The 24,794-nt window shown below is 46.9% G+C and overlaps 1 protein-coding gene and 1 pseudogene across 1 annotated transcript in view; both read left to right on the top strand.

The window, feature by feature from the left end:
* ANXA2 (annexin A2) overlaps positions 1–24,794 on the top strand; it is a 94,072-nt gene that overhangs the window by 19,881 nt on the left and 49,397 nt on the right. The window contains exons 2-3 of the mRNA XM_086955804.1: positions 8,724–8,782; positions 12,831–12,930. Coding sequence (XP_086811930.1) covers positions 8,735–8,782; positions 12,831–12,930 — 148 coding nt within the window. The 5' untranslated portion in view covers positions 8,724–8,734. The remainder of the gene's footprint in view (positions 1–8,723; positions 8,783–12,830; positions 12,931–24,794) is intronic.
* Positions 2,196–5,173, top strand: LOC147730915 (integrin beta-1 pseudogene; annotated as a pseudogene).

Genomic DNA, 24,794 nt, shown 5'->3' with positions numbered 1-24,794 from the left:
ATACGGCGAGCACTCCCTTCCCTTCTAAACCGGGGCACTCCCTCCTTTTCACTCAACCTCTCAATGTTTATTTTTCTTCTCATTGGAAAAGAATGTCTCTCACCACAGTCTGAGTGGGAGAGGAGACCCCACCCTGACTTAAGACCCTGGCTCCGTGGCATGCCTCCGCGCCCCACCTCTCTCCAGCCCCCTACCCTTCACGCCCAGCCCTGCGAGGTGGCGCCGCCCCGCCATGGCTGCGCCTCCATCTGGTACTTGGCCCACCTCAGTCCATGCATGCGAGCTGCAGGGTCCGTGCTACGTACCCTCGGGCCCCTCGCCAACAGCCCTAGGTGCATACTCTGTCTCGGCTTCTCTCTCTCTCCATCAGACCTCTGTAGTGCACACCGGGCCTCCAATGCCCCGCATAGCTGACAAGTGCCTCGATGCCACGCCTTACACCTTTAACCAACATTGGCTTTTTATGCAACGTAACATTGCAACTTGAAGTGGGAGATTTTCTTTTAATATGGTAAACGGGGCCTCAAAAACAGAACGCAAAGCGCTGCTGGAACAAATCCAAGACCGACTGAAATTGCCACACATGGCATGGAGCCATTTTGGAACCATGCCAGGCCAGCTCTACCTCTCCACCGTCCTGAGGTGGGTGGATAGCACTGCCTGCCTGCATGCGCCCTCTTCTCCTGCCCAGTGAGGCGCAGGCAGTCCCCCTTCCTCGACTGCCTGTCCCCTCCCTCTCTACTGGCCCGGTGAGGTGCGCACTCAGCTGCGACTGACTCCATTCTGCACCAGCTCTGGGAGGTACAGGGCCCGCCTACATGTCCCCGCTCCTCCTCTACCCCAGGCCACGGAGGTGCAGGGAGCGCCTAGACGCCCCTCCTCTCCATCTACTCCAGCTCTGGAAGGAGCATACCCCGCCTCCCACCAACTTTGATTCTGGGCCAGAGCCAAACTTGGCCATTTTTTTCTTTAACATTTTCAGTCAGAAGACAAGAGTTCTCTGTGAGCCGGAACCGCGTCGATTCAACGAACTCGGGGAATAAGTTTCACACAAGCCCGCTGTGCACATGTAGCTGCATTTCCTAGCGTTTCAGAGTTGGCACTGTTTGTTTAATTCAACATCAGAGCTTTGTATGGAGGATTTAATTGTGTATTTTTCATAGTTGTAAAACCCTACATGCTTACAAGGCTAAGGGTATCCGGTTTGATTTCGTGATTTTTTTTAAACGTTGTGGTTGTTTAACTCCATTTTTTGAAGCCCAGTTGCACATCTTCAAAGCCAAAGAAAACGTTTTTAACTTGGGTTCTGAGACAGAATCACACCTCAAATCCAGCAGTGCCGCATTCTTTTGCAGAGCAATGCCCGTCTTGCGGAGTATGTCTTCTCTGCTGTGTACCGAGGTGTCTGCGCGTGCACAGACGTAAGGGTCGCGCCCTGCTGCGTCAGCCCCCCCCCCCCTCACCCCCGCCGGGGGACACTGAAGTTCAGAATGGATGTTTGCTCACTCTATGTCCATGCACCCTGTCTCCAGCTCTGAACTTTCCACCTGTAAGTCATCAGGTGTCTACGTCAAGACTGCAACACCCATAATTCGCACGTCAACACTCCCGATTTGGCCAGGTCACTGCTGGTGTTTTAAGCCCACAAACGTTGTTTTTGAATTGTTCGGCTTAAAATTATCCCCAACTGCAGAGCAAGTAAACAAGGACATTTATTTAATTGAGACAATTTTAGTTCTTCGATTTTCTATTTGGCTGTTCAAAAATGTGTACATGATCTGCCAACCTCGATTATTTGTTGACCGTGTGAGAGAGGAGGGCCTTGAGGGCGTAGGGCTTTCAACCAATCACTCTCCTCCCTCCTCAACATACACAAATAAGTTTTTTCCCAATAATATCTTTATTTTTTTGTATGTTTATTTTTACTATTACTTTCCTCCATTATTGCAGCAGAGCAGAGGCATACATTTACTAAAGGAATAACCTAATCCTCCCACCCCCAAATGCACATGGACTTGTGAAGAAGAGAAGTGAGAGTTAAAAGAACAGCTTAGAAAAGAAAGCGAGAAAACACACAAACTAAAATGGAATAAGGAGAATTGGGTGACGATTTTATCTTTTAATTCGAAGACAGAATTGTATTTTATGTGATGTCTCCTCTGCGTAGGTAACTTGTCTTCACTTTTTTTATGGAAATGTCAGCGCCCACTAGCAAGCAGTGCAGTAAAACTGTTCTGGGACGCTCTGGACGTATCTTGCACCCCCGCTGCACTGTGGACTCTGGAATAAAGAACATTGATTGCCTCATACTCCAACTATTGCTTCCTGCCAAGAATTACATACTGGCTTCCCTAGCTGTACACTTCTGCTACCTTTCAAATGGATTAGTCCAACAAGATGGCAGGGAGTGTCTAAAAGCTCATGCCAAGCCATGGGCAGAATGCATCTGGAAGCACCAAATCGTGGGTGGTGTACATATTTGGACTTTTTACAAGACAGGTAACCAACTTCAGCAAGGTGTGATGATTTAGCAACATTAATAAGTAAGGGATGACAAGAATCATACATTGAAAATCCCACAAGCAGTAAAAAAGAGCATTAAAATAAACTATTGACTAACCTGAGGAAAGACACTGCAGAAAAACTCATGCCAGAGGGCATCAGCTTGATTCAACCCCATAAAATGGATTTTTCACTTCCATCGGGAGAACCAAAGACCTTTTACTTTAAGGTTCAGGCGAACAGAGGACTATCCAATTGACTTGTATTATCTGATGGACTTGTCATAAAATAGGAGATGATTTGTAAAATGTGAAAAGACTAGGCTCTGATCTCATGAGCAAAATGAAGATTTCTGATTTTTGAATTAGTTTTGGTTTTATTGTGGAGAAAACTAATGCCCTAACATCAGTATGGATCTGGCAATACTCCCAAATGCATACAGTGATAACCTGAACTTTACAAACCCTTTTAGTTACAACAATGTGCTCAGTCTTACCATTGATGGTGTTCATTTCACTGAGCTCATAGAAAGACAGCACATTTCTGGCAACCTGGTTTCTCCTGGCGGTCAATTTGGTGCTATACTGCAGGTTACCGTTTGTGTTGAACGAATTGCTTGGAGAAATGCTGCTTGTTTGTTAGTATATTCCATTTTTATTTTGCTGGAGATGGTACGGTTGCGGGTACCATTTTACCAAACGATGGAACAACATGTATGCAGTGAGCCATTAATACGATTAACCCTCTGTTGGACATCTTGTGCAGATACTAAGGGCATGATTACGAGTTTGGTGGTGTGGGAGCGGGACCAACAGGCCGCCGCCCGCTCCCACACCGCCAAACCTGTGTGCGCACCGCCCGCCAGATTATGACTTTTATAGTCATTGGCGGAAGGTTCTTTGGCGTTGGGAACGTCAAAGGCAGTACCTGCACAGCATGGACTGGTGCTGTCCATGCCGTGCAGGAACTGAGGTGCCTGCACACAGGGGGGCACAACATGTGCCCCCTGCATGCACCCCTTGGCCCAGAGGCAACAGGGGAGCCTGCAGGGGCCCCTTTGTTTTCTCTCCGCATCCGTTTTCATGGAAGAGGAACTGCCACGAAAAACATGGTAGAGAGGAAACTCCTAATATGCATTGTGGGACCTTGGCGGTCCTACCAAACCTATTGCGTCCTCACGACTGCTACGGCTCCACTAGGGATCTCTGATCCCTGGCGGTTGTGGTGGTACAATGGCGTTCTGACTTACCAACTTGTAATGGGGCGATCGGCCACCAGTGTGGAGGTGGCTGGACGGCCACCGCAGCGCCACCGTGACTCTGGCAGTCCGTGGACCGCTAGACTCCTAATCAGGCCCTAAGTGAAAACAATATTCAAACCATATTTGCTTTTTCAAAGCAATATCAGCCCTGGCACCATGAATTAAAGGAACATATTCCAAAATCTGCTGTCAGAGCACTTTCTGCAAATTCTAGCAATATAATTAATTTGAATCTCAATACCTATAACCCTTTATCTTCTGAGGTTGTCTTGGAAAACAGCAGCAGGAAGGACTGCCCATAAACTCTAAGTCTAGTTGCGAAAATGGTGGAAAGGGTGCAAAAGAAAGTCAAAGGAAGTGTATTAACATATCAACTAGAGATGAGGTGCAATTCAAAATGAGGATTACTGCTCACTAATTCCTAAAGAACGGTCAGGATGAAATCTTTAAAAATCAAGTTGTTTTACAGAGGAAGTGGAGGTTGTGTTACACTTAATTTTTTAATGTCACTGATAAAAAAATGGGCATTTCAATTACGAATGTCAGAATGGGGATGGAATGCTTGAATGTGGAGCTCGTACATGCCATGAAGGGCATATTGGTAGAGACAGTGAATGTAGAATAGATGACATGAATAGTGAGAATATGGATACTTTATGAAGAAATTTCTAATATTAGCGGGGAGTACATTTTTTGTGAGTTTGTATGTAACATGATGGACAGTGTAAATGAAAAGTACTCTGGAAAGCACTGTGAATGTTGCAACTTTATTTGTCCTAGAGCAATAGGCTTGGTCTGCGTAGGAAATGGAATTTGAAACTGTCCAGTATGTGAGAACTTCCCTAACTTCAATGGCAGTGCCTTCAATTGCTCCCTGGATACAACCAGTTTCATCATAGCAAATGGCCAATGATGTACTGGCCATTAGACCTGTGTATACGGGTGGTGTAAATGCAGGGATCCGAAATTCCAAGGAGTTACCTGCGAGTCATGTGAGACGTGTCCTGGTGTTTGTGCTGGACACTAGGCATGTGTGCAGCGTAGAGCTTCCAATAAAGGAGAAAAATAAGGTGCTTATGCAGAAGAGTGCATGTATTTCACTTATGTGACTGTAGAAAATTGGGACATGTTACCGCAGCCAGGCGCCTGATGAATCTTTGACGTAAAGCAATGAGAAAGATGAGGACTATTGGTTCTACTTCGCATGGTATATCAATGCAAATAATGCAACCCTTCCCCCCATGGTAGACCAACCAAAATGCGCCAGTGGTCCTGACATAATTCCTAATGTTGCCGGGGTGGTGACTGGAATTGAACATTGCTTTCACATGGAGCAAACCCAAATAATTATGTTTGCAAAACACAGAACTGCACAGAATGTATAGCTGCATGCTCCAATAAAGGGCAGAAGTGATTACTTGGGAGATTTGCTGCACACTGGGTGGCATCAATCACATAAAGAAGTTGCAAACAAGAGCAAATGCTACATTCTACGAAGGCTTATTACAATGTGCATCCTTCTTCAACTAATAAGCAGTCAATATTCCTTTGTATTTACATTATGTAGCAATGTCCTATTATGACAAACTTAATGGCATTTGCTTGGGACACACTTGGGAGGCCTTCATTCAGCTTTACATTTAAGTCAAGGGAAACCGTTCAACTAGAATCCAATCTTCTATGATTGAGTCTTTCGGCAGAAAGTATGTACTTTAACTGTTGTTTTGAGATGGGTAGAACCCATGTTGATTCATTGGCAAATTAAATACGAGGTGACAGATGATCAATCTAGGCTTACAAATTCTTGGGTTGTATACCTAAATAAACTTGCAGATAAATTGGATCTTGTCACTAAAAGGCTTTGCCAATCTGTATCGTGTAAAGTGTTGAAGAATTGGATATAAGAAGCAACATGTTAACTATTATTCGTTTAGGATGTGTGACTGGCAGCTAATTGGACACATCAAAATGTGGCTAAATGTGGTAAAAAAAAGTGGTTACATTGTATAAAGGTACACCCCAGAGGTATTTGATACCTCTAATCGCTCAGGGTGAGACATGAGCGTAAGTATTTTTTTATGTGTTTTGCTGCTGGACACTACCAAGTGGAGATTTGGGTTGAGGAACGTACAGTTTTCATGCTGGTGTTAGCATTTATGTGGGTTCAAAACAGGATTCAAGTCATTTGCTCTATATTTATCCATGATCAAGACTAATATGCAGTGTTATCTTAGAGATTTTGGGAGCCCCAGACAAAACATATTTTGGGTGCACCGTACAGTATAAATGTGATTTTTATCACCCATTTCAAGCCCACATAATGCCAAACAATATTACATTTTGTGTTACATTTTAATACAGTCACACAAAAACAGATGGAATCTGCCTTGCCGAGTTTGCTGAACATTCTAAGACAACACTGTTTTTAAGAGACAGAGCTAGAGGTAATGGAAGGCAGAAAGGGAGAGCGGTTCAGATAAAGAAATGTAATACAAAGCAGTCAAATAGAGATACCGTTTAGTTCTCCAAGGGGCCCCTTAAAAAGTGGGAGAAGGAGTTAATTGCCCACTTTGCCAATGCCTAAAAAACAGCTAGTATGTTAACATTGTTGTGTACAGACTTCAGATCATTGAGCATTTGCCGCACAGAGACCAATATTAAAAAAAATATTTCTAGTAAACAAAGTTGGGTTATACGTGTGAATAACCTGATGTGTTTCAAATTGTTATTAATTAAATAAGACACAGTGTGCAGTTTTTTATGTGGCACAGTTTGCACATTTCTGATTAGCATTTTTTACATAAAAAATAATGAAATATATTTTTTTAGGGAAGAACTAGAAATCTGATTCTGTGAGTAATGAACTCAGTGAATATTTTTGGTTAACGTGTGTCTGTCGAGAGGCAATTTTATTTTTGCAAAGATTTTTATTAACTGTGCAATAAAGTAACATTTGCAATTACAAAGAGCACTGCTTTCATTTCAATTGGTTATATAATGTGCTCTATCGAACTCCGAAATTAAAAAAATAAATAATCAATGTTCTTTAATTTCCACAATACTGTATGTAGTAGGACTGGCTTTTAGTCAGTTGGGTAGTATTAGAGTAATTCAATAGTGGATTTTCTAACTCACTACACTCTTTAGTTTCCTATGCAGATTCAAATAAATTATATTGCATATTAAATATTTTTTTTCTTCCAAATTCATATAAATAGAATTGTGACATGAGGTTGTCAAACTATCTATCTCTAATTTTTTGTCTTGCAAAGGCCCGATTATCGGTGCTTCTGTTGTTGTTTGGTCACACTCCAGGTGAATGATCCTTTGGGTTGAAAGTTTATTTTAGAGGCTTGGGATAAGACTAAGAAAGGGATCAAAGAGATATCAGACCCTTCATTCTTACGGGGTTCACAGATCATTTTGCATGTTGAGAATGGCGACTTTATAATCGGTTGGTTTATCACAGTGTTGTGTCAAGTTGTTAGGTGATAAGAATGAAGTGAGTTCACAGGGGACTGAGTCATATGGATAATAATATATTAGGTTGAAATCTGCTTGGAAGATGCTGTCAATAAAGGTTGTTATTAGCACCCTATGGGCTTGCCAGTCAAACACAATGCCTCATTTGGTGGCAATAACTATGGTTAGAAATCCACAAAGGGAACATTCTGTCAGTTCCTAACCTTCTTCCAATGTGCTGTGGACCCTTCGAGTGCAGTGGGCGCAGTCGCTTGCTCTTACAAGAAGAGAAAGGAAAACAAGCATTGGAAAAGCCAATACGTCTGTGTTCAACAGCAGCCAGCCTCTGGCTTTGTCAGTTCTTGTTTTCTCAAGGTGTTTACAAAACTTCATTGCTCGGAGAGCTTCTGGGCTCTTCAAAAAAATGAGTATGGCTTAAAGCAAAAATATTTTTGGTCTCAAAATGCACATATTGCCGTAGTAGTCCCTGACACTTACAGGAACTACTTTGTGTGAAGGTGCTCCTTGTGGAAGGGATGCTCATAGCTCGTTCTGGAGAAGTAGTTGTATGGGTTTGAATAAGATATAAAACCCCCTATGATAACATGTATTTAATTTGTTAAGAAAATACAGGAATTCAAAGTGTTTTTATGGAGTCTGGTGCTGGTACTGCCAGGTTTGTCAAACGCAAAGGCAGCCTAGTCTTGATTACACCTCATGCCTCCTTCTGCCTCCTCCTTATACTTATTATCTCTTTATCTTCTTACTCTTGTAGATTCTCTTTCTTTCTTTTGTCACAATTTCACTACCTTTCTTATCCTCAATCTTTCTCCATTTTCTGCCCACTACCTTCAACCACCTGCACAAATTAAGTATTGATAAAAACATAGGTGCATCCAACACTTTCCTTCTTAATTTTCTGGAACTTGACAGATCAGGACCCTCATTGAGTAGCTGTGCGCTATATAAAATGTAAATCCAGTACTTGTATAGCGCACGGATCACCCCCAAAGGGGTCTCAAGGCGCTGGGGGCCGTTGGGAAGATTAAGCGAGCTATTGCCCAGAGTCGCATGGTGCAGGGCAGACCCCTACCACCGGAGCCGGGGATCGAACCGTGATCCCCAGCCCTGGCCGTGGCGCCACACCTCTCCCCATATAAATCCAATCATTCATTCATTCATCACTCTTCTAAGTCCTGTTCTGTAATATTTGGGTTGGAACTTTGCAGGTTTTGTTTACACTGATTAGGTGGGTATGTGTAAAGTAGGTGGGTATGTGTGTTTATTCCTGCCTGCGCCTGTATGGTGGGAAGTAATTCAGCAGTCGGCTGGAATGCACATGAATCGAGTTGTCTTTGCTGTGGTCGTCTCTCACCCCTGCTTGTTACTGTAAATTGTGCTGTCCTTACTTGCGAGTCCGATGATTAATGTGAAGTCTGCCATGTGGGGCTCTACATCCATTCAGAGTAACTTATTCCTCGTTTTTTTTTCTTTTCAGCTTCTTTCACCATGGCAACCATCCACGAAATTCTGGGCAAGCTCTCCCTTTTAGGAAATGTAAGTAGCACATATGGAAGGAACCTTGTGCAAGCATGGCGTAGCAGGACTATCAGAGAGAGACACAGAGGCCCTTGTGTAGCAGCACCTGTCATGTCCTAGAGGCGGGGTACTAAAATAGAAGGTTTCAGCTAGTTACCCCAGTCTTTCATGAAGCAGGTTGTGTGGTCTAGCTGTGGGGTTTACATGTTGCGTGTGGTGCTGTTGTCCAAAATGTGAGGAGTGTCTCCTTCCCAGGCATGTCTGTGCACTCATGGGTGTAGCAAATGATTCACAGGCCTTTGTGTACTCAAGGAAATGGGCCCCCACTCCTCACTAGAGTAGTAAAATATAGCCATAATTAAACGTAGTGACCCTTAAAGGCCTAGGGCCTGATTCACAGAACTAACTTAAGACAAAATCCTAAACTTACTACCATTTTGGTATTCACAGAAGGCACTTACTCATTTTGGTATTCACAGAAGGCACTTTACTCATTTTGGTATTCACAGAAGTTAGGAGTCCTAACTTTAGGACTCCTAAATGCCTTCTGTGAATACTGAAAGTCTTAAAGTTAGGACTTTTCTCAGTTTAGGAGTAGTAAATTTAGGAGTCCTGACTTTAGTATTCCTAAATTGCTCCTAAACACTTACAGCCTTATTCATGAAGGCTAAATCGGCTCGCAAAGGGCCGGATTCTGAGAATCCGGCCCTTTGCGAGTGCGATTTTTGCTTTTGGGATTCAGCATCCCAAAAGCAAAAATCGCTAATTGCGATGTCGCAAATGTGCGAGGAAATGACATTTAAGGAATCTCTATTTGAGATTCCTTAAATGCTATTCAACATCCTATTTCAATTTGCGATTTCGCTATTTCTAGGCGCAATTTACCGAGAGGTCAGACCTCTCGGTAAATTGCGAAAACTTAGAAAAATGCTTTTAAAAGCATTTTTCTAAGTTGCATGTTGCACACACACATGTCCTTTGGACATGTGTGTGCGCATAAACTGTTACAATTTGCATTTAAGGGGTGCTACAGGGTGTCCTTTGGACACCCCTGGCACCCTTAAAATCGCTATCTGATTTGCGAGTAGCAAATTGCTACTCGCAAATAAGGGATACTCCCCATTCATTCCTATGGGCCTTTTGGCCCATAGGAATGAATGGGGAGTTATTCCTTTTTTTGCGAGTAGCAAATTGCTACTCGCAAATAGAGACCATGTAGGAATCGCTATTTATTTAGCAATTCCTACATGAATGCCGTTTTGCGTGTCCTCAATAGCGAGTCGCTATGATTCGCTATTAGGGCCACGCAAAACGGCACGTACATGAATCAGGCTGTTAGTACTTAGCACCAGAAGTGACTTTGCATCCCAAATGTGATTCTGCTCATAAATTCGATTTGTGCTCCTTGGTGTTTCGACACTGATGCTGATGATGCACCAATGAGGATTTGACTTCTCAATGTGCTATGTGTGATATTTTACATAGGTAGATGCGGTCGGAGGCTTTCTGACCAACATCGTAGATTTCAAATACGTCAGCCTTATTATGATAAAGGCTGTAGGAACTGAAACCGGCCTGTCGGGCTGACTGGCTTCCGACACGCTTTCCGATATGAAAAGCCAGCCAGAAAGTGACGTTAGGGACCCCTAGCAGGGCCCCCATGTCTCTGCAGGCTCCGGTTGGGGGCTTAGGGAGCACCTACGGTGACCCCTGCAAATCCCTTCACTGTGTGGCAGGCACTCTGTCTGCCACGTGGTGCAGGGATTTACACATGCTTCCATTTCTCCATGGGAAATTGTGCTACGGCCGGTTTACGGCTGCAACACAAGCTCCCATAGGGAAATGGGAGTATGCGATTGCACCATGTGCGGTTGCATTGTAATGGTGGTGTTGGGACTTCCGAACAGAGATTGGCTGGTCCCGAGAACGCAGCGAGGTCCACCTGACATCGTAATCAGATCCTTAATGTGACAGCTTAATACTACATTTTTTCTGTACAGAGTTATTTAAACCTATGAGTGAGTTGCACCTATAACAATGTTTTCCACACAAATAGGATTTTTGCTCCTACATGTTTTCACACTTCTGTTAATTTTGTACCAGCGGTGATATTTTGCACCTGAATGCAATTTTCCTCCTAGAAAGAATTTGTGTTCCTAAAAGTTTTTTACACTACTGATGTGTTACACAAAGTGTGATTTTGCTCATAAGTGTGATTTTGCTCTAATATATTACTTTGTCCAACATATGATGCCACAATCCTACTGATTGTGCACCTAAAAGTGCTTTGCACCTAGAAGTTTGTGTGCATCTAAAAGTGTTTTATACTTATAGGTGATTTTTACTCATAAATTCAATTTTTGCAACTAAATTTGAGTTTTCACATAACTTTGATGCCCCAAATGTTCTCCGCATTCATGATGATGCTGATGTGGCACCAATAGGGATTTTTCATCTTAACTGGTGCAGTCCAAATATGAAGTCATAGTGATGCACGTCTACTTTCATATTTTCTCACTCTACTGACCAATATTGTAGAACTGAATATTATGGCTTGTCCACACTGAATATGCTTCTCAAGAGCAAGTGCTTACAACATTTTAACATCAACTTATTATGGTCATCTAGAATAGAGAAAAGAGATGCGTAACAGCTCTAACTCGAGGGTGCACATAGGAACACCCGAGTTATTCTACTCCCACTTGACCTATCCAATTATACCCTCAATTGACATTGAGCCTCAAGGCCTTAATCACTGACAAATACCATGGTCTCCGAGTGGAGTCAATTAAAACTGACCTGCTTTTTTTGTGTCTTATTAAGTAGATAACCTTCTGAACCAATACACTGTGATGTTTCTTTTTAGCAGCAAAGAGCACAAAACCCCCTTAATGTACAAATATACGACCTCTGCTTATCATAATTAGAAATGTGAGTTACACTTCATACTTATGAAGAGAAGAAGGTTTCACTCCTCAAATATCAACCTCCATTTCTTCACGACACTCACTGCTACCCCTCGCAACATTCTTCCTTTATCAACCAACTTCCCGATCCAGTCCAAATACACCAGAAGAACAAAGCACAAACTGAACCTTCACAAAAGCGCTTTACATTAGTTGTGTGATTATTCATGTCATACTGCATTACAACCACTTACTATTGGCCAGAGCACAACTCTGAATCAAACTAAAGCTGAGTCATGTGCATGGGATGATGCACAGACTGCAAATCTTTACCTTCCCCAGGAGTGCTCTCCCAATCATCCCTTTACATCACACATCACACTCTGCAAATCTAATTTTTCAATTCCCAAAACACACAACAAACCTAATGCTTTGGAGCATTCCTTCATGCTTATTACCTCAAATGTGCCCGCGCACCTGAATACCCTGTAAGCAAGACGTCCTACCACCAGAGCATGCTATGCAGCAAAATGGAAGAGGTTTGCTATACACTGTAACAGTAAGCACATCAACCCTCTGGACGCATCCACTAAACAGATCATTTGCTATTTACTACACTTGCAGCAATGTAACAGTTTTTTCTTCGATGTTGGAGTCGAAACGCGCCGAAATGGAAATGAAATCGCGTTCGATAACAATACCGTCGAATTGGAAAGGGAATATGCGCTGATAAGTCACTTCTTTACGAAGTCGATCTGGAGCGTCTCAATCCTCATCCGAACCCGATAGCGGAAAAAAACAATCTAAGGATGGAGCCGATGCCCATGCGCACTACCAACCAAAGGAGGAGTCACCAAGCTACAAAAGACTCTCCAAGAGAAAAACAAAGTGCAATCATCCGAGCCCAACACCAGATGGCGATCTATTCATAATGTACCATCTGCAGCCCATATGCCTCGAACCTCTAATTAGAAAATCGTGTTGGGTGATTGCATTCGCTGTAGGGCCATCCCAGACACAGTAACAGCGCTAAAAAGGGACACTTCTTCTAAACATTCAGTTGAGGGTTCCTCATGAGCTGGAAGACGGGCATGATTTGGGGTGTGGTAGCACACAGTGGAGCTGTTGCTAATACTGAAGCCATGTTTTTGTCTTTTTAGGAAGAGGTTTCTCATACGGCGTATGGATCCCTCAAGGGGGCACCAAACTTTGATGCAGAAAAGGATGCGGCTGCCCTTGAAGCTGCCATCAAGACCAAAGGTAGGGACCTTGAGAATGCTGCTTGATGAAGTGCTATGCTTGTAAATTGCTGCTGAGCTGAAGTGCACCTCACCCTGACACTATGAGGATCTAGAGAATGGGCTCGGCTGTGCAAACTCAACAGGTGGTAGATAAGAACCTGACTGACACTTTTATAGATTACATTCTGACACTGAAGACTGAAAACCTATAAATGGAGTTTGGCCTTATAACAGCAATCCTTTTCCTGTGTCAGCAAAGACGCATCTTCACCAAAGGGAGCATTACAACTTTAAGAGCAAAACACTAATCACATGTTAGACACATGATTCCCAGTAAAAGACCAGTCTCCAGTAGAGGGCCAAGAATATCAATTCTTGAATGTCCGCAGGCCCTGCTGGGGGTTCTGTTGCACTGAGTATAGGGGACTGTAGGTTCACAAGACATGAATAACTTGGTATATGCTGTGGGCCAGCATGACTTAAGGAGCAATAGGTGACCTCGGGTACACACTACATGGATGTGATCTCATGTGGATTGGTAATGGGTGTCTCGTTGTGCTAGAGGCATGGTTGATCTGGGTTGACTAGTCACCCATAACATATTAATGAGAGCGCACACGCAGCCTGCTTTCTTGCGATACTGCTGGATGAGTCCTCCCTAACACCACAGTCCTGTTAGCTCACTGATCCTGGGATCAGCTGCAAGGTTTACATCTCTCATGTCATCTCAGCTTGGCTGATGCTGTTGTAGCTGACCGTCGTTCACCTTCTGAGAGTCTGGAAACTCCTTCCAAGTGCACCCCTCGTTTCATCCATGTCTCGGTTTTCACTCTGATCAAGGGTCTGAGACCCTAGCAAACACATGCCTTTAGGCACGCTCTCTCCCTGCCACCCCACATAACCACAGGCACCTTGTTTTTTCCTACAGTGTCCATGCCACATTCCTGATTGTTTGCACTCTTGAAGTTTGCCTAGTTTTGCCTTACCCAGAAGCCTCCCTGAACCCTCTTCAGACCGGGCTGGTTCATAATTGAATGCCATTAAACTAGAAGAAGGCTGGTTTCGTAGATATCTGCGTGTATGCTTGTACCTATCTGTGTCATGCTGAAAAGTGGGGCTTAGGGAACCGTACATTGAAGGACGTTAATGGCACCCATATCTCAATGCAAGAGTACGTACGGCTCAGTCAGTTGCGAGTGGTCAGTTGTCATTTTCCTTGTCAACGGAGGTTGACCAGTGCCAGTGCCTTCAAAGCAACCTCATGAGCTAATATGATTTATGTATGTCTTGAGTATCCGTGGCCCATTGAAGGACCCTAGGGTGAGTTGCTGGTGCCCACCACCGCTACAATCATGTAGGTTACTTGACCTGTGCCCTGATCTAGTTTGAGACAACTTGTTGAAAGCGGTGGCAGTGGTAAGACTACAAGGAAAAGCAAGATGTCACCTGAGCTATAGTCTGTCTCACAGCCACAGCAGCTCACTGGAACTTACACTTCCTCCTGATGTGGGAATGTTGGTGAGCGCCAGGGCTGGTCGCGATATTTCAGACACTTTTTTCCAGAAAGATTTCAGAAACCTCTTTTTCCAGGCACCTGGGTTCTGTTGGGGGTTTGTTTCTCGCTGCACAGCAGAAGTCTTTATGCTAGGCCATTTACAAAGCCATCTTCCCATTATCGTTTGCTACCAGAACTTGCCGCCAGTTTCGATCCCCTTGTTCCTTTATATGACCCACAAGACACGCATTTAATGTTCCAGGTCTCTGAATTGTTTTTAGTTCTGTCATCTCGCCGAAACTTATTATTTCAAGTTGTCTTTTTGCCAGTCTCTGTTGACCTAATTAAATCAGTCTTTTTATTTGCACTTACAAGTCTTTGCCAGAGCGCCTGTTGTTGGCACAGTGTGTGCTGCGCGCTCTGTTCAGGGGGTTTTGTGAGCTCGCGCTGCAGTGCCCCTGTTGACAGTAGGCACTACAAACCAGTGCTGTGGGAGCTCTGCAGTGTCTCTGCTTGGGGTAAGCACTGCAGACCAGTGCTGTGTGGGCTCTGCAGTGTCTCTGCTGGGGATAAGCACTGCAGAACAGTGCTGTGGGGGCTCTGCAGTGTCTCTGCTGGGGGTAAGCCTGCAGACCAGTGCTGTGGGCTCTGCAGTGCCTCCATTGACGGAAGGCACTGCAGACCAGTGCTGTGTGGGCTCTGCTGTGTCTCTGCTGGGTGTGAGCCTGCAGACCAGTGCTGTGGGCTCTGCAGTGTTTCTGTTGACGGTAGGCACTACAGGCCAGTGCTGTGGGGGCTCTGCAGTGTCTCTGCCGGGGGTAAGCCTCCAGACCAGTGCTGTGGGATTTGCAGTGTCTCTTTTGACGGAAGGCACTGCAGACCAGTGCTGTGTGGGCTCTGCTGTGTCTCTGCTGGGTGTGAGCCTGCAGACCAGTGCTGTGGGCTCTGCAGTGCCTCTGTTGAGGGTAGATACTGCAGACCAGTGCTGTGTGGGCTCTGCAGTGTCTCTGATGGTGGTAAGCCTGCAGACCAGAGCTTTGGGCTCTGCAGTGTCTCTGTTGACTCTAAGCACTACAGGCCAGTGATGTGGGGGCTCTGCAGTTTCTCTGCTGGGGGTGAGCACTGCAGACCAGTGCTGTGGGGGCTCTGCAGTGCCTCTGTTGATGGTGTGCTGCAGTGTCTCTGTTGACGGTAGGCACTGCAGACCAGTGCTGTGGGGGCTCTGCAGTGTCTCTATTGATGGTAGGCACTGCAGAACAGTGCTGTGGGGGCTCTGCAGTGTCTCTGTTGACAGTAGGCACTGCAGACCAGTGCAGTGGGGGCTCGATCCTAATCTAGCTCCGCTCGCTTGTACACAGTGAAAAATCGTAGCGCTTTGTTGTGAAAGTGTTTACAGATCCCCCTCTTGTCTGTGTGCCCCTTCCTGCTCCCGATTTGTTATTGCGGCCATCCTGTTGTTATTGACCCGGAGCCCCCGTCCTCTCAGCCTCGCTCCCGCCTCCCAGCTGACCCTCCCTCGCCCCTCCCCCTCCACTATCCACATATGACAGATGCCTCTGCGCGCAGCGGCAACGCGCAGCGGTTGCGCCCCAGTTGCGCCAAAGGTGCGCCAAAGGTAAGCCCGTCTACGCCCGTCCGTGCCTGGACTGCGCCCAGCGCCAGACCCCCTTCCCCCCGTACCACCCACCCCACCCGCATAAAATACGACGCCTCCACCCTCTTAGCCCTAAACCCCGGCCGACTCCTCAACTGCGCCCAAGCCACTCCTGGACACACCCATGGACCCTTCACATGCAACTCCTGCAAGTATGACGGCACCAAGACCAACTCCTCATCCACTAACACCAAACAGAGATCCGACACCAACCACCTAAAATGCATCCTGCTCAATACCCGCTCGGTCCACAGACACGCCATCCACCTTTGGAATCTACTAGACACCATCTCCCCGGACGTCGCCTTCCTAACAGAAACATGGATGAACGCCTCCTCAGCCCCAGACATCACCATTGCCACCCCGGAAGGCTACAAGATCATCTGAAAAGACCGCACCCACCAAACAGGAGGAGGCATCGCTATCGTCCATAAGAATTTCATCCGCATCTCAACCAGCTGAGACGTCAACCTCGCTAGCGCCGAGCACCTTCACTTCCAGATCCACACCGACCCCAAGACCACACTCAGAGGCACCCTCCTCAACAGGTCACCAGGACCCCGTGCACAATTCAGTGAAGACATCACTGACTTTATCATCCCACACGCCCTCCCCTCCGAGGACTACATTCTATTGGGAGACCTCAATTTTCACCTGGAAAAGAGCAACGACAACAACACCACCACCCTACTGGACAATCTCGCCAACCTCGGACTCAAACAACTTGTTAATACCCCCACTCACTACGCAGGTCACACACTCGACCCTATCTTCACCTCCAGCAAACATATCTCCTTCAGTCACACCACAGTTCTCCATTGGACGGACCACAGCTGCGTTCACTTTACCTACAAAAAGACCACAACCCACAACCATCCCCAACCTACTCTGCGAAGAAACTGGAACAAAATCACCATCGACCAGATCTCCTCATCGCTTCTTCAAAACCCCCCTGCCCACTCTTCGAAGCCCAACCAAGCAGCCATTAACCTCACTCAATGGCTAACCAACAGCGCCGACAACCTAGCACCTTTGAAAAAACGTCAAATCAAACTAGGCAGCAAAAACGCCCCCTGGTTCAACGATGATCTTAAGAAATCCAAGAAGCTCTGTCGCTCCCTAGAGAAGGCCTGGAAAAAAGACCCAAACACCAGCACCAGGGACGCCTTCAAAAACGCCACCCGCATACACCACCAACTGATCCGGACTGCCAAGAAAGCCGCATTCAAAGACCGACTAGACAACAACGCCCACAACAGCAAGGAATTATTGAACATCGTCAAAGAGTTTACCAACCCCACTGCCAACTCCAACAACATCACTCCCTCTCAAACCCTTTGCGACTCCCTAGCTTCGTTCTTCCACGACAAAATCGCAGACATCCACAACAGCTTCGACAACCAACCCGGAGACCAACCCACACAACCTTCCGCCGTACCTTCACCCCCCTTGAACATCCTTAATGACTGGAACCCAATCTCCACTGAGGACACCATCCGCCTGATGAACTCCATCCACTCAGGATCCCCCACAGACCCATGCCCCCACCACATCTTCAACAAAGCAGATTCCATCATAGCACCACACCTCCGAGACGTCATCAACTGCTCCCTCAACTCCGCCACCTTCCCTGAAAGCTGGAAACACGCCGAACTCAGCGCCCTTCTGAAAAAACCCACAGCTGACCCCACCGAACTCAAAAACTACCGCCCCATCTCGCTCCTTCCATTCCCGGCCAAAGTCATCGAGAAAGCTGTCAACAACCAGCTCGCCGCCTTCCTCGAAACCAACAAATCCCTCGCCTCCTCACAGTCCGGCTTCCGAGCCAAACACAGCACTGAGACCGCACTCATCGCAGCAACAGACGACATTCGAACTCTACTGGACAATGGAGACACAGTCGCCCTCATCCTTCTCGACCTCTCCGCAGCCTTCGACACAGTCTGTCATAGCACCCTGTTACAACGCCTCAGAAACATCGGAATCCAAGGAAAAGCACTGGAATGGATCACCTCGTTCCTTGCCGGAAGAACTCAGAGAGTCCGCCTCCCACCATTCAAGTCAGAGGCCACTGAAGTCATTTGCGGCGTGCCACAAGGATCTTCACTCAGCCCCACCCTCTTCAACGTATACATGAGCCCCCTCGCGGCCATCGCACGCCAACACAACCTCAACATCATCTCCTACGCTGATGATACTCAACTGATCCTCTCACTCACCAAAGACCCTAACACCGCCAAAACCAACCTACATGAAGGAATGAAAGAAGTTGCCGAGTGGATGAAGCACAGCCGTCTGAAACTGAATTCAGACAAAACAGAAGTCCTTATTTTAGGTACCTCCCCCTCCGCCTGGGACGACTCTTGGTGGCCAGAGGCCCTTGGAAAAGCACCCATCCCGACGGACCACGCACGGAACCTGGGCGTCATCCTGGACTCCTCACTCTCGATGACCAGACAAGTCAACGCCGTTTCATCATCTTGCTTCAACATTCTTCGCATGCTCAAAAAAACATTTCGCTGGATCCCCGGATCCCCACCGAAACTAGAAAAACGGTCACCCACGCACTGGTTACAAGCCGCCTGGACTACGGAAACACCCTATACGCCGGTACCACCGCAAAACTTCAGAAAAAACTCCAATGCATTCAGAACGCATCAGCCAGACTCATACTAGACATCCCGCGTAAAGACCACATTTCTGGTCACCTGAAAAACCTCCACTGGCTCCCCGTCAATAAGAGGATAACATTCCGCCTCCTAACCCACGCACACAAAGCACTTTACGAACTTGGACCCGAATGCCTCAACACACGACTTTCCTTCTACACCCCCTCCCGCCAGCTACGCTCTTCCAACCAAGCCCTTGCTGCTGTACCTCGCATCAACAAAACCACCATGGGAGGAAGATCCTTCTCCTACCTGGCGGCTAAAACCTGGGACTCACTTCCCACTCACCTTCGCCTCACTCAGAACCACCTAGCATTCAGAAAGCAACTTAAAACCTGGATATTCGACAAGTAATTCCCCACCCTTCTTCAAGCGCCTTGAGACCCTCTGGGTATGTAGTGCGCTATATAAATTAATTGACTTGACTTGACTTGACCTGCAGTGCCTCTGTTGACGGTAGGCCAGCAGACCAGTGCTGTGGGGGCTCTGCAGTGCCTCTGTTGATGGTGCGCTGCAGTGTCTCTGTTGACGGTAGGCACTGCAGACCAGTGCTGTGGGGTCTCTGCAGTGTCTCTATCGATGGTAGGCACTGCAGACCAGTGCTGTGAGGGCTCTGCAGTGTCTCTGTTGACAGTAGGCACTGCAGACCAGTGCAGTGGGGGCTCTGCAGTGTCTCTGTTGACGGCAGGCACTGCAGACCAGTGCAGTGGGGGCTCTGCAGTGCCTCTGTTGACAGTAGGCACTGCAGACAAGCGCTGTGGAGGTTCTGCAGTGTCTCTGCTGGGGTTGAGCCTGCAGACCAGAGCTGTGGGCTCTGCAGTGTCTATGTTAACGGTAAGCACTACAGCACAGTGCTGTGGGGGCTCTGCAGTTTCTCTGCTGGGGGTAAGCACTGCAGACCAGTGCTGTGGGGGCTCTGCAGTGCCTCTGTTGATGGTGCGCTGCAGTGTCTCTGTTGACGGTAGGCACTGCAGACCAGTGCTGTGGGGGCTCTGCAGTGTCTCTATCGATGGTAGGCACTGCAGACCAGTGCTGTGAGGGCTCTGCAGTGTCTCTGTTGACAGTAGGCACTGCAGACTAGTGCAGTGGGGGCTCTGCAGTGTCTCTGTTGACGGTAGGCACTGCAGACCAATGCAGTGGGGGCTCTGCAGTGCCTCTGTTGACAGTAGGCACTGCAGACAAGCGCTGTGGGGGCTCTGCAGTGTCTCTGCTGGGGTTGAGCCTGCAGACCAGTGCTGTGGGGGCTCTGCAGTGCCTCAGTTGATGGTGCACTGCAGTGTCTCTGTTAACGGTAGGGACTGCAGACCAATGCAGTGGGGGCTCTGCAGTGTCTCTATTGATGGTAGGCACTGCAGACCAATGCAGTGGGGGCTCTGCAGTGTCTCTATTGATGGTAGGCACTGCAGACCAGTGCTGTGGGGGCTCTGCAGTGTCTCTGCTGGTGGTAGGCACTGCAGACCAGCGCTGTAAAGGTCTATTGACAAGCCTCTGCTGGGAGTATGTGCAGGAGTGGTGCTGCCAGGGCCCTGTTATGAGTAAACGTTGATTATGCAGGCAGCATGCTGGACTGCCGCCCTGGCACCCGCCCGCTCTCATTTTACTGTGTTTATTGTTCTTTTCCGTCTTTGGTTTCATGCGCTGCTATTGTTGCAAATGCCTTTCACAGGCGACCAGTGTGGGGAGCACTTGCTGGCATTGTGTTGACTTGTTTAATATTCTCAAGTACTTGTAATCCCTGTGATGAGAGCTCTGTGTCTGAGTTTGGCCCTCGGATCTTAAAAGCAGGGGACAGTTGTGCATGCCACCTGACAAAGCAAGGATGCTCCTTGGGCAGAATTCAAGCAAGAGGAGTGAATCTCTCACCCCTGGTTGGATACTAAAAGATAATCCCAATGAGGTGCAGTCAGCCCCTCCTCCCCACACCATGGGCACCGGTATCAGTGCACTTGTTTCACTAATGCTAGACATGCTCCTGACTGTGCTGTAGCCTTTTCAAGGGGACTATGCTGAGCACATGAAACCATGGCCAAGATATGGATATTATGACATGTCTGATTCATTCACATTCTACATCATCAGATAAGCCAAAGGGATGCGAAATGGCACTGAACACATCAATACCAAGTGTTACAACCTGCCGCCAGGCTTCCTTTTGTAACAGACCTCTCTGTGCTTTCCCGATGCAGGGCGCACTGTTGGTTTCCCACAGCGCAATGCAGAATGATGTGGTATAAAGGCCACCTTTTAAAAGACTTCAAGGACACGACCCCTCAAGGACTCCCTTTCACTACAGGACCCTTCAACCTAAACAAAAGATGCCCTCTACCCTTGGAGAGGAGGGGGTTCTCACCTCCCCACCTGTCAGAATGTAGTCCAACTCTCAAAGCTCCTCTGCCATTGGTCACTTGGCTATAACATACCAGAGTTTTGAATAAACATTTCTCCAAACGCTAGGATGCCTTTACCCAGAATGCATTGGTCTGGAACATTTGCTGCTATATAATTCAGAACGCAAGAGCGATGTGGGTCATACCCGCTCACACCATTGGGCTTTCTGCCACTGCTGGGTAGTTGCATTCAGGAGCCATCCCTGAATACCAGGCGCTGGGCCTATGGTATTGTGGTGCTGTGTGACAGGTGGCTCAGCCAATCAGCATTGCTCACAGACTATGGCCCAGCCTGGAAGGAAAGCTAAGGTTCAAAGTGGATTGGTGCATGGGTAACTGCTTGTCCCCATGTATATAAAACTGCGGAGGGCTCTATCAATGTTCCGCAGCAGCTCAGCAGCATCCCATCTCCACACACGCACAACTTCCCTTTCTTTCTCAATCTTTCTGTCTCTATCTTTTCATTCTCTTGCTTTGTCTCTATCCATCGTTCCCTTTCTCTCTCACTCTGCCACCCTCTACTACTCAACTCAGAATCGTTCAAGCTCAGCTAACTCTATTCTTACAAAGTATCAAAATTCAGAGTAGCTCCTGGGCTTTTCCCGGTAAACACACCAGCGTCTCCGGCTCTGTGAGATATCCGTGACTGACCCGGAAGTATTTTCGACTTGTACTGGAGCTGCCTTTAGGCACATGTAACAGTTAACTCTGTGCACTCGAACGGTTTTTACCAGCGGTTAGATGCATGCATGAAAGATAACGGGAAGAGCCTCGAGAGATCCCTCACTTGTACATCTTGGGAATGTGCAATTTAACATTTTGTGCTGCTAACAGGTGGACACATTATGTTCCGGACACTTTTCACCTTTCCTATCCCCGTGCTATAGCATCTCCAGGCGCTCAGTGCTTTTTCATTCTTAAGTGCTGATCTACATGTCATGACGCAACAGCAATCTATGACAAATGAAAGATACAGGGGTGCTTTGCTTTGTCCTCCCAAGTGACACAGGTGTTGTGGTTGTCTTTGAGCTCACCAATGCGCCTCTATTTTGAGTGACTGCTGGAACTGGACCTAGCGGTGAGACCCCACCCACCCCCAAGGCTGGCAGAGGGCACTTCGGTGAGCAGTGGGAGACTCCTTGCCCGGACTGCTTCCTGGAAACAAGGGCTGGTTGGAAGAACCAGGGGCAGCCAGCTGATGGTCTGTAGACAGGATGGCAAGCTAGGCCATCGGCTGCTTGTCCCTCCCATGCTTCTCCTCTCCATGCTTGTCATGACTTACTTACACTTCTAGAGCCTTTTATTAGTAACCCCAATTTTACTCTTCTGGGGGATTTTAATTATCATCTGGAGAGACATGATGACAACGATACTATATCTCTAATAGAGCTACTCCTGTCATGTGGGTAAAGCCAGTTGGTGAATGGTCCTACACACCTTGCCGGACATACCCTAGACGGTATCTTTTCCAATGACACCAGACTATCGACAGGAACGCCCATCCCCCTGTTGTGGTCTGATCACTGTGCAGTCCCACTCTTTCTTAATGCAACCCCCTTTGGGGTAGGGAATCAAGCTAATAGGAAGATCTGGAACTTTAAAAGAAACCATAGCAAGATTTCAAATACTACCCTTGCTCCTTTCATCTCAGACCTAGGTTCCCCCTCCGATTTAAATGCAGGCGCTCTGAATCTATGAAATGGACTCTCCAAGGCAATGGATGCCCTGGCCCCCCTTAAAAAACACTATTCCGCAAGAAAGACCCCTTCAGCGCCATGGTTTTCAGAAAGACTGAGACTCCTATGGCAAAAATGTCGACAGATGGAAAAAGCATGGTACGCACGCCCGATTCCCCGGGGAAGAGGCAACATAAGTTAGCACTGAGAGATTATAAAAAGGCTATTGATGTTGAAGAAAAGAACTATTTCAGCGAAATCACCACCTCGCTAAAATCATCTAGGGACCTGTTTAAAGTCATCAACACTCTGTCAATCCCCAGAGTTATTGACCCCATTGCGGAGTCACAGGAACTATGTGATAATATAGCAGACTTTTTTCATTCCAAAATTTCTGACATCTATCTATCCCTCAAAACCCGCAACATGGAATTGGATATTAACAAAGAACTGTCGCCCTCATCTGTACCCCTTTTAAACAATGAACCCCTGGAGCAGATTCATGCTGTCAGTTTTTCTAGTTTTCCCCTCCTGACCCAGAACGAACTAAGTATCCTTCTGGACACTATTAAATCTAGTTCACCTCTAGATCCCTGCCCATTAAAAACACTGAAGGCATGTAGAGAGGTAGGCCCCCCTCCCCCCCCCTGTAAGGAGTTATGAATCAAGCCATCTCTGAAGGATCCTTTCCAACTATATGGAAACTGGCAGTTGTTAGGCCGCTCCTTAAGAAACCATCTCTGAACCCAGAAGTATTAAAGAACTTCCGACCCATCTCCTTGCTACCGGCCCCGGCCAAGATGCTGGAGACCCATTTAAATCGTCATTTGACCACATATCTAGAGGAAAATGGTCTTCTCGATATTTCCCAACATGGGTTTCGGGCTATGCACAGCACGGAGTCAGCACTTACGGTCGTGGCAAATAACATCCGCCTGGAGGTTGATAGGGGACAGACTACGCTGCTGGTACTTTTAGATCTTACAGCAGCATTTGATACCCTATCCCCTACAATTTTGGTTGAGCGGCTGAGGGGAATAGGAGTGAGGGGAAGTGCACTAAGCCTCCTGTCCTCCTTTCTCCACCAGAGACAACAAAGGGTAAAGCTTGGCAGTTTTCTGTCCCCTCCCAAGACCGTGCAATGTGGGGTTCCTCAGGGCTCTTCTTTGAGCCCTCTTCTATTTAACATCTACGTAACCCCACTTGCCGAGGTAGTACGATCTTTTGGATATCAAATCTTGTCATATGCAGATGACACCCAGATTATCGTATCTTCCACCCTACCCATCACAGAAGCGGCCTCCAAATTTAGAACATGTATGGAGGCTGTATCAAATTGGATGGTGCGAAACTACCTACAATTGAATAGGGAGCAGACAGAGGTTCTCATCTTTGGGGGAAACCATGACATCTGGTCAGGAGACTGGTGGCCACCAGCCCTGGGAAATTGCCCCCATCCCACCAACTCGGCCAGGAACCTTGGGGTTCTTATGGATTTAGCCCTCTCTTTTGATCTTCATGTCAATAAAACAGTATTCACCTGCTGCAACATCATTCGGATGCTCAAAAAGATTGCTCCATACTTGTCATCCGAGGCACGCAAGCTGTCAACCGTGGCCCTGGTGTCCTCCAGGTTAGATTACTGCAATGCGCTGTATGGAGGTATAAATAAGAAAAAACACTACATCGCCTTCAAACTGCTCAAAATGATGCAGCTAAGATGGTCCTAAACTTACCTAGGCTTTCATCGGTGACCCAAGCTAGGATGGACCTCCACTGGCTTCCTATACAAGCCAGAATTTCCTTCAAGATCATTTGTCTTACACACAAAGCTCTGTTTGGTGCTGGTTCGGAAGGCATAAGAACCCTCATCAGCCCTTACATCCCTAATAGAACACTTCGGTCATCCTCGAAAAATCTTCTTGTTGTCCCCAGATTTAAAAAATCTAGATGGGCTGGCCGAGCCTTTTCCACCATCGCCCCGAAACTATGGAATAGTCTC

Source organism: Lissotriton vulgaris, chromosome 2_1 (assembly GCF_964263255.1).
Source record: "Lissotriton vulgaris chromosome 2_1, aLisVul1.2, whole genome shotgun sequence".
Taxonomy (NCBI): domain Eukaryota; kingdom Metazoa; phylum Chordata; class Amphibia; order Caudata; family Salamandridae; genus Lissotriton; species Lissotriton vulgaris.
This window is presented reverse-complemented; position numbering and strand designations above follow the sequence as displayed.